General features: G+C 36.0%; 1 protein-coding gene across 3 annotated transcripts in view; it reads left to right on the forward strand.

Annotated features, from left to right (window-relative positions):
* The window catches only part of LOC310641103 (uncharacterized protein), a 30,403-nt gene extending 12,180 nt beyond the window's left edge, over positions 1-18,223 (forward strand). For 2 of the 3 annotated variants that reach the window (XM_083363856.1, XM_083363855.1), the window contains exons 3-12: positions 451-526; positions 2,178-2,309; positions 4,109-4,232; positions 5,159-5,219; positions 5,303-5,349; positions 6,820-6,895; positions 7,302-7,403; positions 7,921-8,772; positions 15,968-16,063; positions 17,387-18,223. In XM_083363856.1, coding sequence (XP_083219982.1) covers positions 451-526; positions 2,178-2,309; positions 4,109-4,232; positions 5,159-5,219; positions 5,303-5,349; positions 6,820-6,895; positions 7,302-7,403; positions 7,921-8,772; positions 15,968-16,063; positions 17,387-17,699 — 1,879 coding nt within the window. In that variant the 3' untranslated portion in view covers positions 17,700-18,223. The remainder of the gene's footprint in view (positions 1-450; positions 527-2,177; positions 2,310-4,108; positions 4,233-5,158; positions 5,220-5,302; positions 5,350-6,819; positions 6,896-7,301; positions 7,404-7,920; positions 8,773-15,967; positions 16,064-17,386) is intronic. The other variant, XM_083363857.1, reaches the window with a different exon arrangement.
* Positions 18,224-18,314: the final 91 nt, after the last annotated feature.

The following is an 18,314-nucleotide window of genomic DNA, read 5'->3' on the forward strand; positions in this document are numbered from 1 at the left end:
ACTACATACAAACCCATTGTTTAAGCAAAAAACAGACAAACCCATGCCTAGTTGGGATGGGAGTGTTTGTTTCTTTTGCATTACTGTCATTTTCTGAAAACTTAAAAAAGGAGGAGGAGAATTCATTAAACATTTATGCATACTTGCAAAGAGTATGAAAAAGTGTGTGTATATAAGGCCCCTAAGGCTTGGCAACATTGAATTGAGAAATGCATGTAGACTTTTTTTTTAAAAAAAAATACCAATTTTAGCAGAAACAGTCATTTTGATTGAGGTGGATGAACCCAGTTTCCAGTTCACTATATCTTCTGTAGATTCCGACTCCTAAGTTCTCTTCCCATGAGTGATTGGTTCAGTAATGTGAATTGCTGTATCGGCACTATGATTTTCTGTAAAATATTGTCATATTTTTTAACATTTCTATATTTAAATGTGTCTTCTTTTTATTAGATGGAGGAATGTATCACCAGTTGGACAGCCTATACCAGGAACTCGATTCATTGCTTTTAAAGTACCCTTAAAAGGAGTATGTATACAACTATTTCTATGAAGTTATATTAACTACAAAAGGAAATCAATACAGCAAGATTCATTTTATATAATCAATGTTTGACTATAAATAGAATCTGTGCAATACTACAGATTCAGTTCTAAAGAGATGTTTCAAAGTATACTGGCCAAAAATGTAACACCCTTGTAGTTACGTTTGAACCCCTGGACAGCTAACTATTAACTTTCCCTTCAGAGGATAAATGCCTTTAATGTACTATTAAATAAGACCAATAACGCTATATGGTTTTCACACAGTCCCTCGATGTCATCAGTGCTACCTCTACTATGGAGTATTTGATAGTTTGGTCGGCATTTATTTTAATGAGGGAACCATATCTTTCCTCAGTTTTTTAAAATCTAATAAACTTACAGTTTGATACTCTTTGACATTAAATAGCTAACCTTCAATTCCATGTTTGCGCATTTTTCCTATGATCAAATTTATTCAGAATATTGCACAAAATTCCCTCTAATTCACCCCCTGGTTCTTCCATTATTGTCTTTCACCGAAATATAACATGCAGCAATCCCCACGCTGTCACCAAACAATGGATTTCTGCTTTCAAATACACCCACAGCAACCTTGATGACATCAATTCATAGTTTTTGCATACGTTATAAAACATTTCACTAATAATTAAACCTGTATTTTCATGCACATATTCATCAACTTCACTTCAAGCACTTCAATGTCAAGGTACTTTTAATTAGATCCTAGTACATTTCCCCCCATTTTACTTTTACAAACATATTTAGTTTTCTTTTTATTTCATTTAGTTTGTTTATGCATAAGCTTGCATTTACACACATATGCGTGTACACATATGCTGTACATTTACTCCTCTTACATTTTTATTCAAGTAACTTAGCCTTTCTTGCTCATTAAAGCCGATGAAAAGGTTCACACCTGAATTAATTTGAAAACATAATAGGTGAAAGACATTTTTTCTAATTTGAATAGCACTGTTCCTAGTTCTAATATTTATGTTCCTCAAAAATGGAAGAAAGGGTGTTTCTGTTTGCTGTGTATTTATTTATTAAATTTTAAATTTATTAAACGTATTTATTTATTAAATTAAATCTTATTGTTGAAGCAACTTTGTATCTGACAAATAGTAATATCTAAGAATATACAGAGTTATACATGGTGAAATATACTTCAAAATGATGGAAATGCCAATATAAAAGACGTTTACTTCACAATACCTACTCTGCCTAGACACTGCTTACCGACTTCTCTGTAGAACAAGTAACTTCACTTATTCATGTTTAATTCAGAATCATGGCATTGGATGAATGCTTTCAGAGTCTGCATTTGTTTAATATGGGATATAAAATATGAAATATTTATTATTGTCATCCCTATACTAGCCAGTGGTAAAAGAATATATACAACTAGAGTAAAAAGAAAAACAACTTCAGTCCTCAAAAGGACTGCTAGCTGTTCTATTTATTTTTAAATAAATTATTTATTTGCTTAGAAATTACCTGATGGTTATGAATGCTTATGTTTTGTTTTCAATTTAGCTACGGTATTTTTTTTAGAAAAAATAATGAGTCAGATTTTTCTATCTGCATAAGAATATCTTTCCCTACTGTACTTACTTTTCCCCCCTGCATCCTAGGTAATCAATCATCGACTTACACCAACTCAAAAGTTTACACCAAAAGATCTGATTGCTGCAGTGAAAGCTTTCAATATGGAACTTGGTTTAATCATTGATTTAACATATACAACAAGATACTATGATATCAAGGTAATAGTAAATTAGTATTTGCTGGGGTTAATAAAAACATTTGGGCCATGTTTTTCCCCCAATAATGATATAGAAATAGTTAAAGTTGTTATGGAATTTTTCAGTCTTCAGCATCAGAGGAACTGTTCTATAATAAAGGCAATGCCTTGCTGGAAATGAACCCACCCACCTGGGAGAAAGCCTGCTGAAAGTTAATAGGCATGAGAGAGACAGTAGGTATTCTCTATAGCAGAGATCCTCAACCCCTAGTCCATGGCTCAGTACCAGTCTGCAGCCCATTGGGAACTGGCCACGCAAGTGGCGGGCAAGCTTATGAAGCTCCATTTGGGCACAAACCCATCTTTTCCTCCCCCACCATCGCTGCTGCCGCCGTTGCCAATCCACACAGCCAGAAAGGTTGGGGATCGCCACTCCACAGCATCCTCAACTTTATGGAATGATCTTCCCCAAGGAATGTACACAGCACTCGCCTTGTTGCAGATCTGTAGTCTGGTTATAATAAATTTATTCCCAAATTGTTTTGGGCTCACCTGGCTGACTCTGGATGCTGATCATGGTTTATAACTTAGCCTTTATTTTGTGTCTGTGTTTTTTTTTAAAAAAATTTTATATTCATATGAATTTAGTTATTTCCTACTAGGTTTTTCTGTTTACTTAATGTGGTGAATGACTCAAAGTCCCTTCAATTTGGGGTAGGTTGTAAGTAGTATAGGAAAAGGAGGAAGTTTAAAAGGAAAAAAAAAGGGAATGCATTATGCTAGTTAATGGTACTATGTCATCCATGTCATCCATGTTTTGCAAAGTACAATGAGATATATCCTTTCTTGAGAGCTTAGAGCTTGGTATATGATACAAATTGAAGCAAAAGATAGATGCACTAGGATTTTGGAATGAAAAATATTGTAATACTAGATTGCCGCACACAGAACTGGAAGCACCCTAGAGAGAAAGATGCACTTTGTGTCATGTAACTTCCCTAGAAGCTGGAAAAAATACAGATTAAAACACAAATCACAGAGAAGAAAATCACTAATACTTCACAAACAAAAAAGGCAATGCTATACGGTAGCCCTTCACTTACCACCACAGTTGAGCCCCAAACTTCCAATGCTAAGCAAGGAAGTTGTTAAGTGAGTTTTGTCCCCATTTTCTTGCACAATCGTTAAGTGAATCACTGCAATTGTTAACTTAGAACACACTCATTAAATGAATCTGGCTTCTGAGTTTGCTTGTCAGAAGGTCGCAAAAGGTGATCACATGACCTGGGAACATTGCAAACCATCATAAATATGAGCCATTACCAAGCGTCCAAATTTTGATCATGTAACTATGGGGATGCTGCAATGGTCATAAGTGTGAGAAACGGTCATAAATCATTCTTTTCATTGCTGTTGTTAACTTTGAATGGTTGTATGGTTGTTAGTTGAGGACTAATATTAAAAGGAATTTCAAGTGACATCAGAGTGGGATCATGATAACACTTAAAACCAATACACTAGCCATGCTGTCACATCCACAGTACAACAGTTTTGCTTTATTCAAAGGTGCTCTTAAATATTGGAATGAGGTGAGGAAGAAAAAATTGTAAAGATCTCCATCATAGAAGTTACATTGAGTTTCGTCTTTGGAGGTCAACTTGTACTAATATAAATTGAGATTGCTGCAACATAAAAAAAGTAGGATTATTCACTTAATGCCACTATGCACTTAATTTTGAATATTAAAATACTGAATCTTAGAGATATATAGTAATCAATTACTATTTTAACTGTAGTATTTGTTCATCTTTTCATTGCTAGGATTTGCCCAAAAGTATGGAGTATAAGAAACTTTTTACTGTAGGACTTGAAGTCCCAGATGATCCTACTATTCTACAGTTTAAAAAATGGGTCAGAAAATTCCTGTGGGAAAATGCAGACAATGGTAAATAACAGCCTTTATAATTTCATACTAGAGAGCCAGAACAATTGGAATTTGGGCAGATAGGTTGGGTATCAGATAGGAATAATTACCCTTATATTATTCTAATTCAGAAACATCAAACATAGGCTGAGGTAGGTTTCTACATTCTACACAGAAGATGGAATGGGGTGTCTTGCACCCACATGGTTATAAAAGAGTGCTACTCTCTACCTAATATACAGGTAATCCTCAAATTATGACCTGACAATAACAGTTGTAAATCATAAAGTGGGTCCTCACATAACCAACCTGATTATATTACTTTTTTTATTTGCAGTGGTTGTTAAGCAAACATGGCAGTTGTAAAGCTAACATTGGACATTAAACAAATCAATTATACTCTATGGGCTGTTTTTTGCCAGTAACTAGGAGTAACACCAGTTTCTGGCAACACTGTCATAAATATGCAGTGCTTCAAATGGCCATAAATGCGGGCCAGTTGCCCAATGCCCAAAATGCAATCACGTGATTGCAGGATGGGGCAAGTTGTAAGGAGCTTTGCGGGGATCTGTTGTAACTTTGAACAGTTGCTAAGTCAAAGACTACCCAAACTGCATGCCAATTAACAAAGCTGTCACCTCTAGTGTCAACTTTAATAGCATAAAACACCTTTTAACCAAAGAAAAAGCCAGCTTAAGACTTAGACCACCCCTGTCACAATCTAAGAATTGGTTGGTCCTATCAGTTTTGCCTCTTCTTGATCACGTATATGCAGCAGAGGTCGCACAACCTGCCCCCAAATTCCCATTTTTTTCCAGTTCTGAATCAAAGTTTCAGAGAAATGTAATTGCACAGATCTACTAAAGAGCATTAAAAAAACACCCTTCTTTATATCATGCATTAACATATGTTTGCATTGTTTAATTTTCATTTTGCTTTTCCAATAGAGAAACTCATTGGAGTACACTGTACTAATGGAATTAATAGAACAGGTTACCTTATATGCAGGTAAGTGTCACAGCAAACATTAAATAATTACTTTCACTACAATGATAATTTGGTCATCCATAATTGTATTTATGTTTCTTTAGATATCTTATTGATGTTGAAGGTTGGGATCCAGAAACCGCAATCCAAGGTATTTGCGTGCCATTTTAACAGAATCCCAAGTTATGCAATACTGTTTGGTTGAATGAGCTGTTGTAACCGAGAACCAACATACCACTTCCCAAAGTATCACATGTGAACTGAAAAATTTTCTCCCCTGCTTTTGTTCTCAGGCTCATAACACAAAAATGTGCTTCATGGAATTCCAGCAGGATTTCCATACTGGAAATGGATATAGCCTCCCTTTCTATATTTGAATGAAAGCACTTTGCACTTGTATAATAAAAGGAGAAGTGTTTCGTATAATTTCTTTAGGTAGTCCAGACCTAATACTGCTTGCAGTTTTTTCTGGAAAGTTGACTTTGTGGCATTGTCTCCTTGCAAAAATGCCTAGTGAATAAGCAATTCACTTACCATAGGTAATCCTTGACTTACAACAGTTCGTTTACTGACCGTTCATAGTTACAACACTGAAGTTACTTATGACCATATTTCACACTTATGACTGCTGCGGCATCCCCATGCTCATGTGATCAAAATTCAAACATTTGGCAACTAACTCATATCTATGAGGGTTTCAGTGTCCCAGGGTCATATGATCCCCTTTCGCAACCTTCTGACAAGCCAGAAGTCAATGGGAAAGCCAGATTCACTTAACAACCTTATTATTAACTTAATAACTACAGTAATTCACTTAACAACTGTGGCAGGAAAAGTCATAAAATGCGACAAAACTCAATAAATGTCTCACTTTAGCAACAGAAAGTTTGGGCTGAATTGTGTTCATAAGTTGAGGTCTACCTGTACATTAGTCTCTATATTTATTATATATTTATTGACTTGTCAAAATCATGGTGCTGTGGCTGACATACAAGAAATGTTCATAGCAATGGATAAGTTTTGTGATTGAAAAAGAAGTATATATAGGACTCCAGTGAGAGGCATTGGCTAGTTTTGGATGCAATAGCAAACAATTTATTTTAGAAGCAGAGATTGTAGGAAGAAAAAACTTTCTTTCTCTCTTGGTGGTACAAAGAGGAAATCCAAATATATATAGTTTCAAGTCACTGCAGTTACTATGACAACGTTTTCAATATTCTTCTTTCTGATAACCATTTCCACTTAACTGGGGCAAATTCCAGGAAGTTTCAATTTACTGTTAAATAAGAACTTTGGCTAAGTTTAGTAACAATTAATATTAAGTACAATCTTTGCTTGTGCTTAAGTAGAAAAAAATATTTTTGGGAAGAGGAGGAGGTGTACAAAGTCTTGTTCCCGATTTGCTACGCTCAGCTGACAGGAGCATTTATATGAGAACCATCCTGTTGCAGTTGTGGTTTTGAAAGAGTTATTTCTGGTATCAGCATATTATTAAAATTCTAAAAAAAACTGAAGTCAGATTCTAGAATTACGTGCTGCTATTCAACTTTTCTTCAACAGTCTTGTCCATTTTTCACTGAGAGCAGTTTTCACATAACTAATGTTCTTGCCACCTGTTTAGCTTTTGGAGAAGCACGTGGTCACCATATGGATGGTCATATATATTTGACAGATCTTAAAACTCAGCCAATGAGAAGGTGAGTCAATTCCTATTCTTGTTGAGTATGTTCCATTTCTGCTCTGACACATTTTAAATAAGCTTCAGTGTTTATTTTTTTCTGAATTTGATCACAACAGGCAGAATAATCATTGCCTTTTTAAACATTTTATAAAGAGGCACCAAATATACAGCTTGGTAAAGTGGAAAACAAATAGTGAACCCTAAAAGATTTCTGATATGCTGACTGAAAATACCTACAAGAGTACAGCCGTTTCAGGGAGAGACTATACAAAAAGTATCCTATAATCAATAGAATTATGCTATAAATCCTGCTGAGAACTTCTCCCTTCTTTCACTGGAAATAGTGTAATCACACTATTTTTGTCTTTTTTCATTGTATCCTCAGCAGAAAATGTGTTATATTCTCTTTTGAAATTCCTTAGCAACCTGGGGATGAATATGTGGGATGCTGATGGAGATATTATGCCACCGCCAAATGATATAGATGGACATATTGATCGATTTTCAAATGAAGAATATTCTAGGTAACTGCCAAAAATGTATTCGTCTTCATGTGGTAGGAGAAATGTATAAATCTTAACTTGTATAATTCCACATACTTTATTCAACCCTGATGGAATAGTAAATATTTTTGAACATGTTAAAAACATTAATGTACTCATCCTCAAGCTTTATTTCATGTTTTCACATTGATATTAGTAGTACAGAAAACTGTAAGCAGGGACATGGGTCAAAGGTAAGAAATCTCATTGCTCCATTTTTTGCAGTTTCCTTTTGGTTAGCTGGAATCCTTACTGACCACTCACCAGCTTTCTCAGTGTACCAACCTCAGCAGGAAAGAGAGGCTTTCATAGCCAAGTTCAAAATGCAGGGGAGTGAGAATTAGACCCTATGCATAAGTGTATTTATATGTACCATAAGGGTCAGAGAAGATGTTCAATAAGGGCAAATTAAATTCTATCAAGTATTTTGAGAAATTTACATTTGTCCTTTTATAATTTGTTTGTTAATCTATACTATCACTTAATTTTTTCCTAACAGGCCTAGTAAAAGACCAAGAGATTATGATGATAGCTCCAATGATTTTCCAGAACATATCCGATTGAGAGAATTTGATTTTATTAATAAGGGTCCTGGGCAACATCGAAGACCATATCATGATCACCATTTTCATGATGACATCCAGCCACTGCCACAAATGAGACAAAGGCATTTCGCTGATCACCAGTTTCATGATGAGTACCAAGAAGAAATGCAGATTAGAGATTTAAAATTTAGTACAAGAGGATCAAGACACAGATTTCAATCTTTTCAAGACCACCAGCTTGATAATGACTTTACAGGAAATGTATCAGGTGGAGACATTAATATGGACTGTAGTCAAAGGCATAAACATTTTACTGACACTCCTTGTTATAACTATAGATCGACAGATAACCAGCTTAGTGGAGGGCGAGGACAAAGACGAAGACCATTTTACAATCGGCAGTCTAGTGATGATTTTCAGTTACCCTTGCAGGTCAAAAACCAGTTGTTCCTAAACAAGAGACCTATGGAAAGACTAAGACTGTTTAAGAACTGTCCTGTTCATGATGATGTCCAGCCACCTGTGGAAGATTTTGAGTATGTTGCTAGGGAGTGTGGACAAAGAATTGTACCTTTTCTTGACCAGCAGCATTACAGTGAATTACGAAGAAAATTGTCATTAGAACATTTTGATGATGAAGATTCGAATGGAAGAAGTAGACCATTCCATGATAATCAGTCATACTGTGATTTCAATGAGAAGTCACAGATGCAAGATTTCCAAAACGGGGGACCTAAACAAAGGCTGAATTCTTTTAATGATCATTCAACTCACACTAATGAGTCATACGAGGAATATTCTGAAAGGTGAGAAGAATTATTGATTAGCTTCAATAATATTACATTATTGGTTCGTTTTTTCTTTTGCAACAAGTTTTTAACTGGCAAACCTGACTATCATACGAATCAATGAAACAGGCATGATTGCCTTTTAATTTGTTACTAATAGTTTGAATTACATTTATGCAGAGCCAGATGTAGATTTCTTTATGCATTTCTGTAAATCCATTCATACTAGCTAGCTTACACTTTTGATATATGATTATACTAATGGAACTGGTAAACATGGTCCTTGGCCTACGACCACAATTGAGCCCAAAATGTCTGTTGCGAAGCTAAGCAAGACATTTGTTAAGTGAGTTTTGCCTCATTTCATGAGTTTTGCCTCATTTTACAACCTTTCCTATCACAGTTGTTAAATGAATAACTTCAGTTGTTAAGTGAGTAACATGGTTGTTAAGTACCTCTAGCTTCACCATTGACTTTGCTTGTCAGAAGGTCTCAAGACATGATCACATGATCCTGGGACATTGTAACTGTTATAAAGATGAGTCAGTTGCCAAGCGTCTGAATTTGATCACTTGACCATGGATATGCTGCAACGGTTGTAAGTGTGGAAAACAGTTGTGAGCCACTTTTTTCAGTGCCATTGTATCTTTGAATCGTCACTAAATGAACTATTGTTAAGTCAAGGACTACCTGTATACTGTAGGTGCTTTCAACTTAAATGGAAAACTAAATATTACTCTGAATTTTAAATTAAATGAAAGAAAGAAAAAACATATATGTTGGGTATCTGTGAGAACAGATCTGCATTATTCTGATAGCAGACTTGAATGAATGGGTGGGAATAAGATAACAGAATATAGAAACAATAATTGGTCTTTTTGGACATCCACAAATTAATGAAAATGGTGGCTTAGTATCCGTTTTGTAAAATATCTCCTTGCTTAATACTTAAGCATAAACCTGTTAATACATACAAATAAAAAAGGAATGAATATAATTGAAATAGCCTACTGCTTTGATTATGTTGAAAATTTAACAATAAAGAATGGTAAGGGGTGATTCTAAATGCGGGAGAGACCACTAGATAGTAGGATGAAGAGTGACTTTGGGAGGAAGTGGATGTGAAAAGAGGAGTAGAACAACTACAGAAAGTATTTTAAAATAAGTTATACGTGCAATGATTATTACTGCAAAACGATGAAAATGTTGTTTAGTGTCAATGTAGAGAAAAAGATTGTCGTAAAGAATGTAGTTGAAGGCAAGGAATAATTGTTTTGGAAGAGTGAAGAAGGTTAAACCAGGATCTTGGACATCAGAGTAGAATTAGAAATAAAAGTGATGGAATTAGTGGGAGTGAAACTGAAACAAGACTATTGCAAGGAATATTGTATTCTAGAGTTTGTATGATCATGATGCATCAAAAAATGAAGTTGAAACAATTGCTGTAAATGTCAGTATTCAAGAAAGGGGAATGAAAGGGAAATTAAAATACTGTGCGATTGTTGGAAACCCAGTATAGATGGTAGCAAAAGATCAGGAGTCTGGCACCTTTTCTGGCTAACAGATTTTACTAAAAGCGTAAGCTTGTATGAGCTGCAGCTGCAGTTCGTCAGATGCCTGGAGTGACTACACCAGAGGTAGGCAACCTTGGCTCTTTTATGACTCGTGGACTTCAACTCCCAGAATTCCTGAGCCAGCCTGGCTGGCTCAGGAATTCTGGGAGTTGAAGTCCACGAGTCATAAAAGAGCCAAGGTTGCCTACCCCTGGACTACACTAATGTTGGATTTAACTTGAGGTGAATTGGAGAGGAAGGGAAGGGAAGATTGATGGCTATGCAGATACAGACTACACATGAGTCAGATTACAAGTACCCTATAACAATTGTAATGTGTTAAAAACCCATTGTTGAGAGCTTCTGAGCCTGGAACCCTTGGGTGTGAGTTCAACAATTTCTCACTTGATGATGCTGTTTAATTCTACTTTTTCTCATTAGTCACTTTGAGATCTGCTACGGAAGATCCTGGAAAGTTGAAATGCTCTGATATTACTTTAGCTTTGTTTTGAGTTTTGATGTCAAATTATTTTGCGCAGAGATTGTCCTAATAGAATCCAGAGGAGCATTTCTGGAAGATGATGGCACATGGTATGGATAGGATAGATACAGATGGCATAACTGAAGAAATGTTTAAATATGAATGTGCTTTGCTTACAAAACCAAATGTGCCTGGGAATTGGTTTCATTCTAGCATCCTGCCAGAGATTTGAACCCTGCTGTCTTTTAAATGAGCTCTAAAATCTTGGCTCTTTTCCCAGACTTTGGGCAAAGGTGGGATGTGGCCTCCCTGTGTGAAGAGCTTTGTATCTGTTCTATGTCTGTCTTCCTTTTTTGTTTTTGTTGTCTGGTGTTATTTCTTTTTTTGGTTTTAAATTTTTGCACCACCAGAATCACTGAAGTTCAAGTTACAAAATCTAAATTATTTATAAACAAATAACTAAATAAAATGTAAGAATAAATGGAATACTTAGTACAAAATTCAGCATCTAGCAAAGAGTAAGAAGAGATGTGTTACGTCTCTTTGGTTGTGTAACGTATTCATGGATTTATAAGGAATGCTTGTGAAGATGCAGATGTGCTAATTGGGGACATAAAAATCGGGGAAATTTTATAGGCAGAAAAATGCCTTGTTGAGATCCTGTATAATTTGTAGCTAATGTTAGGTAGGCCTGGAGGAATATTGTCCATGGGGTCGGACACGACTTTGCAGCTAACAACAACAATGTTAGGTAAATAGTGTGATGCAATAAGATGTAACTAAAAATTATGGTATTAAATACCAAGTAAGCTTTGGAGTGAATGACTGCAAACTATACCTAAATGTAGAAAAAATGCAGGTAGATGAATTTGTAATCTTTGCTGGAATGTTTTGAAAAGATAGGGAAATGAAAAACTGTTAAGACATGCAATTACTACTAGAAAGGTGATGAGAAGTATGTGATCTGTTATGAAAATATTTATTGGAAACTGTCCATAACAGAAGAAACATAAAGGTTGAATGGAATGGGAATACGTTACTGAGGTTACATGGTAAAAACATGGAATGAATGGGTACTGGATTGATGTGGATTGACTACTAAACTGAATTACCAGTATGAAAGAAACATGTTAAGGAAGTTTGATCATACAGAAGGAATGAATTGAGAGGAATATATATAAAAGAAGAATGAGTCAGTCAAGAGGTAGGAAAAGATGGAATAAGTTGTGTTGGATGAAATTAATGAGATTTTTTTTAAAGGTGAGAAGTTTATTAACTTGGTTTTCTCCTGGGTTAGTACTTTATAAGTAACTCAGGACAGCATACATATTCCTCCCTCTTATTATTTTCCCCACAACAACCCTGTAAAGTGGTTGGACTGAGAGACTGACTGGCCCAAAGTCACCAAGTGCTTAAAGTGGGACTAGACTCACAGTCTCATGGTTTCTAGCCAGTACCTTAACCACTAGATCAAACTGGCTCTAGATAAAAGTTTAAAGAATAAATGACAATGTATAAAGCTGTACATAAATATTATGAAAGCAAACATTATGAAAGCAAAGTCTAGAGAGCTAAAATGGTATTTTTGCATAAATTAGAGGCACTAAATTTCATTCTCATTTCTTATCTCATTTCTTTGCCTTGCATTTTCTTACTTCCCAACGACACTTTGCAAAATGTTCCTTATCATGAAAGGGCATGTAACAAGTTTGCATGTCACAGAACATAGAAGAAATGATTGATGGAATGAGATATAGTCATACTGCTAAGCTTGTAAGCTGCCCTGAGTCTTCGGAGAAGGGCGGGATATAAATGGAATTAAAATAAAATAAAATAAAAATAAATAATGAAAATCGCAAAGCTTGTTGAAAATTTTGTTTTAAAGCCTAATAATCTTTGGAAGTCCATCACCCTCATATTACACAACATTTATTTTACATTACATGGTTAGGTATGTGTTTGGATCCAGAATTATGTGAAAAAGAATTTTATGGCTAAGACTAAGGGAGAAAGGGTGGGATGACTTCTGTAGAACTCACCACAATATAATATAAAGTGACACGAGCTAGAGAAGGCAGAGAAATTGTGAAAAACCCATCTAGCAAGGCATTTTTGTTGGATCCTGGGTTGTATTATCAATGAACCAATTCTTTTGATTTGTTGTTGTTAGTTGCAAAGTCGTGTCTGACCCATCGCGACCCCATGGACAACGTTCCTCCAGGCCTTCCTGTCCTCTACCATCTCCTCTACCATTTAGGCACACGCCTACTGCTTCAGTGACTCCATCCAGCCACCTCATTCTCTGTCGTCCCTTTCTTCTCTTGCTCTCAACATTAGGCTCTCCCAGCATTAGGCTCTCCTCAAGTGAGTCCTTCCTTCTCATTAGGTGGCCAAAGTATTTGAGTTTCAACTTCAGGATCTGGCCTTCTAAAGAGCAGTCAGGATTGATCTCCTCTAGGACTGACCGGTTTGATCGCCTTGCAGTCCAAGGAACTCGCAGGAGTCTTCTCCAGCACCATAGTTCAAAGGCTTCAATTCTTTGGCGCTCAGCCTTTCTTATGGTCCAACTTTCACAGCCATACATTGCAACTGGAAAGACCATAGCCTTGACTATATGCACTTTTGTTGGCATGGTGATGTCTCTGCTTTTTAGTATGCCATCTAAGATTTGCCATGGCTTTCCTCTCCAGGAGCAAGCGTCTTTTAATTTCTTGGCTACAGTCCCCGTCTGCGGTGATCTTGGAGCCCAGGAAAATAAAATCTGTCACTACCTCCATTTCTTCCCTATTTGCCAGGAATTGAGAGGGCCGGATGCCATGATCTTGGTTTTCTTAATGTTAAGTTTCAACCCAACTTTTGCACTCTCCTTCTTCGCTCACACAAGAGGCTCTTTAATTCCTCTTCACTTTCTGCCATTAGAGTAGTATCTGCATATTTTAGGTTGTTGATATTTCTCCCGGTAATCTTAATTCCAACTTTTGATTAATCTAGCCCTGCCTTTCTCATGATGTGCTCTGCATATAAGTTAAATAGGCAGGGTGACAGTATACAGCCTTGCTGGACTCCTTTCCCAATTTTGAACCAGTCAGTGGTTCCGTGTCCAGTTCTCACTGTTGCTTCTTGACCCACATATAGGTTTCTCAAGAGACAAATAAGATGGTCTGGTACTCCCATCTTTTTAAGAACTTGCCACAGTTTGTTGTGATCCACACAATCAAAGGCTTTAGCATAGTCAATGAAGCAGAAGTAAACTGATCTTTTCCAATCCTGTGGCCACTGTTGAGTTTTCCAAATTTGCAGGCAAATTGAGTGTAACACTTTTACTGCATCGTCTTTTAAGATTTTGAATAACTCAGTTGGAATACTGTCACCTCCACTGGCTTTGTTGTTGCTCAGCTTTCCTAAGGCCCATTTCACTTCACATTCTAGGATGTCTGGCTCGAGGTCAGTGACAACCTCATTGTGGTTATCTGGGACGTTAAACTAGTTCTTGTATAGTTCTTCTGTGTAATTTTGCCACCTCTTCTGCCTCTGTTAGGTCCCTGTCATTTTGGTCCTTTATCATGCCCATTTTTGCATGAAACGTTCCCTTCATCTCTCCAGTTTTCTTGAAAAGATCTCTGGTCCTCCCTATTCTATTGTTTTCTTCTATTTCTTTGCACTGTTCATTTAAGAAGGCATTCTTATCTCTTCTAGCTATTCTCTGGAATTCTGCATTCAATTGGGTGTATCTTTCTTTTTCTCCCTTGCCTTTCGCTTCCCTCCTTTCCTCAGCTATTTGCAAAGCTTCCTCAGACAGCCATTTTGCTTTCTTGCATTTCTTTTTCTTTGGGATAGTTTTAGTTGCTACCTCTTGTACAATGTTGCGAACCTCTGTCCATAGTTCTTCAGGCACTATGTCTATCAGATCAAATTCCTTAAATCTATTTGTCACTTCTACTGTATATTCGTCAGGGATATGAGTTAATTCATACCTGACTGGTCTAGTGCTTTTCCCTACTTTCTTCAGTTTAAGCCTAAACTTTGCAACGAGAAGCTCATGGTCTGAGCCACAGTCAGCTCCTGGTCTTGTTTTTACTGACTGTATAGAGCTTCTCCATCTTTGGCTGCAGAGCACATAGTGAATCTGATTTCTGTGTTGACCGTCTGGTGATGTCCATGTGTAAAGCCGTCTCTTGGGTTGTTGGAAAAGAGTGTTTGCTATGACCATCGTATTCTCTTGACAAAATTCTATCAGCCTGTGCCCTGCTTCATTTTGTACTCCGAGGCCAAACTTGCCTATTATTCCGGTTATCTTTTGGCTTCCTACTTTAGCATTCCAATCCCCCATGATGATAAGGACATCATTTTTTGGTGTTAGTTCTATAAGGTGCTGTAGGGCTTCATAGAACTGGTCAATTTCATCCTCTTCAGCACTGGTGGTTGGGGCATAGACTTGGACTACTGTGATATTGAATGGTTTGCCTTGGATTTGAACTGAGATCGTTCTGACTATCCTTTTGATTACATAATGTCAATTAACTATACAGGTAGTCCTCAACTTGCAACAGTTTGTTAAGTAATTGTTTGAAGTTACAACAGCACTGGAAAAGTGATTTATGATCATTTTTCACACTTACAATCATTTCAGCATCCTCTGGTCATGTGATCAAAATTCAGATGCTTGACAACTGACTCAAATTTATGATGGTTGCAGTGTCCTAGGGTCATGTGATTACCTTTTTACATTCTTCTGACAGGCAACATCAATGGGGAAGCCAGATTCACTTAACAATGTATTACCGGTACTAATTTAACAACCACAGTGATTCACTTAACAACTCTGGCAAGAAAGGTCATCAAATGAGGCAAAACTGTTTCTGGACTCAATTGTGGTCATACATTAAGTATTACCTGTATAGTATCACATCTATTTTTTTCCTCATTACATGACCTCTTTAACAATTTACTTTTTTGAGTCCTTGGTTCTCTCTGAGTAAACCTTGTGTTAAACCTTGGTCTACTTGCAGACATTTCATTACCCAAATAGGAAACATCATTAATGGTAGCGAATGTGGGATTTGCTCCCTTTTTGTAGAGTAGTGTACCCTGCCAGTGTGGTGGAGATGTGATTTTTTTTCCTTGGTAGTTTCGTGATTAGAAAATTATATTCTGCTGAGATTTATTCTTTTCCATTCAGAAGCCATCGTTTTCCTTCTCATGAGTACTACGCAGAGTCTCCCTTACTTCAGAGAGATTATGGATCTGATAAAGATAATTATACTAGAACTTGCAGGTAAAAATGTGATTGTCATGGGTTCATACAAAATGTATTATTGTTTTGGTTCAAAAATTAAGATTAAAATTGGCTCCAGGTATGCTATTCAAAGGCCTAATGCACCCCAGTCCTGAAAAATTATATACATTGTATGATCATAAAAATGTATATAGTTCTGCTGTTTCAACTTTAACAAGAAGACAGCCTTTTAAGAACATGATACGTCATTTAAAAGGCTTAATTCTGGTTAGGTGAAAACCTTAGCTAACATTTAACTGTTAAGTTCCATTTTGATGTATTCTTAACTTAATCTGAAACAGCAATATTTATTCCCAAAAAACGTATGATCACAAAAAATGCATAACCCCATAATTTAAATTCTAGCAATACAGTCATATTGGCATATTCATAAGTATTATTTATGATTCAATGTGTACTAATCTGAGACAAAGATGTAAATTTGCTGTGAAACTCTGCACATAGGAGTCCTCGACTTAACGATTTTAATAGTACCTGCCCATTACAATTGTAAGTGATGACACTTGTAAAGCTGGCAACCATGTGATGGACCCAGTTTTATGGCTTTTGTTTTGCAGAAGTCACTAAGCAAATCACCGTGATTGTTAAGTGAATCTGCTCGTTAAGCCAACCCATTGTTCGCTATGGCCCGGTTTTGCCAAAACTGGGAATTAAACACGATTTTTAGCAAAAAGTTGTACAAATTGCAGTCATATGACACTGAGACACTACAAATGGCCATAAATGCAGGCTGGTTGATCGCAGAGCATCCAAATGCAGTCATGTGATCGCAGAGGGGAGGCAGCTGTCAGTATTTAAGAACCAGATCATAAATATCTTTTGGGGAGTCTCTCATAACTTGGAATAGTCACTAAACAACCAACTGAAAGTTGAGGACTACTTGTAACCTACAGTTCTGTGTGAGTAGATTTAAGGGGTGTTTTCCAAGATATATGTGAAACATGTCCCGTGTTATTAAAGAGATTAAGAATCCTTCTAGAGAGGATACTGGGCAAATTGGAATCTTTCCATACTTGAGCATCTGCCTCATCACATATTTCAGTAAAATAGCTTAAAATTAGAAAGTCAATGAGAAAGAATTATTACACAGAACCTGTAGTATAATTTGAAAAAAGGCATTTTCTACATTTACTTTGAAAGATTCTTTCCCTAATATTCATTGAAATCGTGTACATTCTGATAAATTTCTTTGAATTAGCTATTTGTTGTTTCAATAAAATAATACCAATGTTAGTATGTCTCATTGGTACACATTACTCTGTTCATTATAACATTTGATCAATAATTGTTTTCATATTACAGATCTGATTGCCTTGACGATTACAGGAAAATCCATCCTTCGGATGTAATTAACCGAGAAGGAAAAGCTAGATTTGGACCATATTCTTCTTACGCAAACCTTCACTCTTCATCTTCACATCAGGAACTGAGTTCAGTCTCATTGCACAGTGGAAGGGAACATCAGCGTGAAATTAAGAGGGAGATGAGCCAGGGGAAAAAATTACCGGTTGTAACCATTGATTATAATTATGGCTTGCCTTTGGACTATGCTTCTGAAGAGGAAGATAGAGCTTATTATGACTCACGCACAACAGAGCGCTACATTTTGAAATGAATTGGACATGTACCTGCATGCATTATTGTATTATATTCCTGTATATTGACCAAATTCCCGCTGAGGTTAAAAAAACTTCATTATCATTCAACGTTACAAAAAATATCTGTAACAAGTCTAGTTCATTTTTTTCCTATTTAAATGATAAATAATTGGTTAAATATATGTGAAAACAATGCCTGATTTATATAAAGTAAAACTAGATTCTCATTCGTGAGACTGAACAACCATAACCATGAACAAATTGTTCTCGCTGGTTTCTTCAACATATGTATAAAGTGTTTCAGGCTAAAATATAGTAAAACAATTGGATGACTGATTTTGATATAATGTTATTCTAAAAAAAAGTAGGATTTGAAAGGAATGCAAAATATATAAAGATAAATTCAATTCTGGTAATGTGGCTTATTTTGATAATAATAATCTAGATTTTTCAATATTTCTTTTGAAAAATATGCATGTAAATATTGTTTAAGAAAGAAAACCTGTCACACTAGAAAAAAACAATAAACCTGAGATTTGTGTTCAGCTATTATATCTATATTATATCAAGATTTCACTTTTTAGTTGACGGACCAGATAGAATATAGCCTGAATATATAGTGAATATAAATA

Source organism: Vipera ursinii (assembly GCF_947247035.1).
Source record: "Vipera ursinii genome assembly, chromosome: 5".
In the NCBI taxonomy this organism is placed as follows: domain Eukaryota; kingdom Metazoa; phylum Chordata; class Lepidosauria; order Squamata; family Viperidae; genus Vipera; species Vipera ursinii.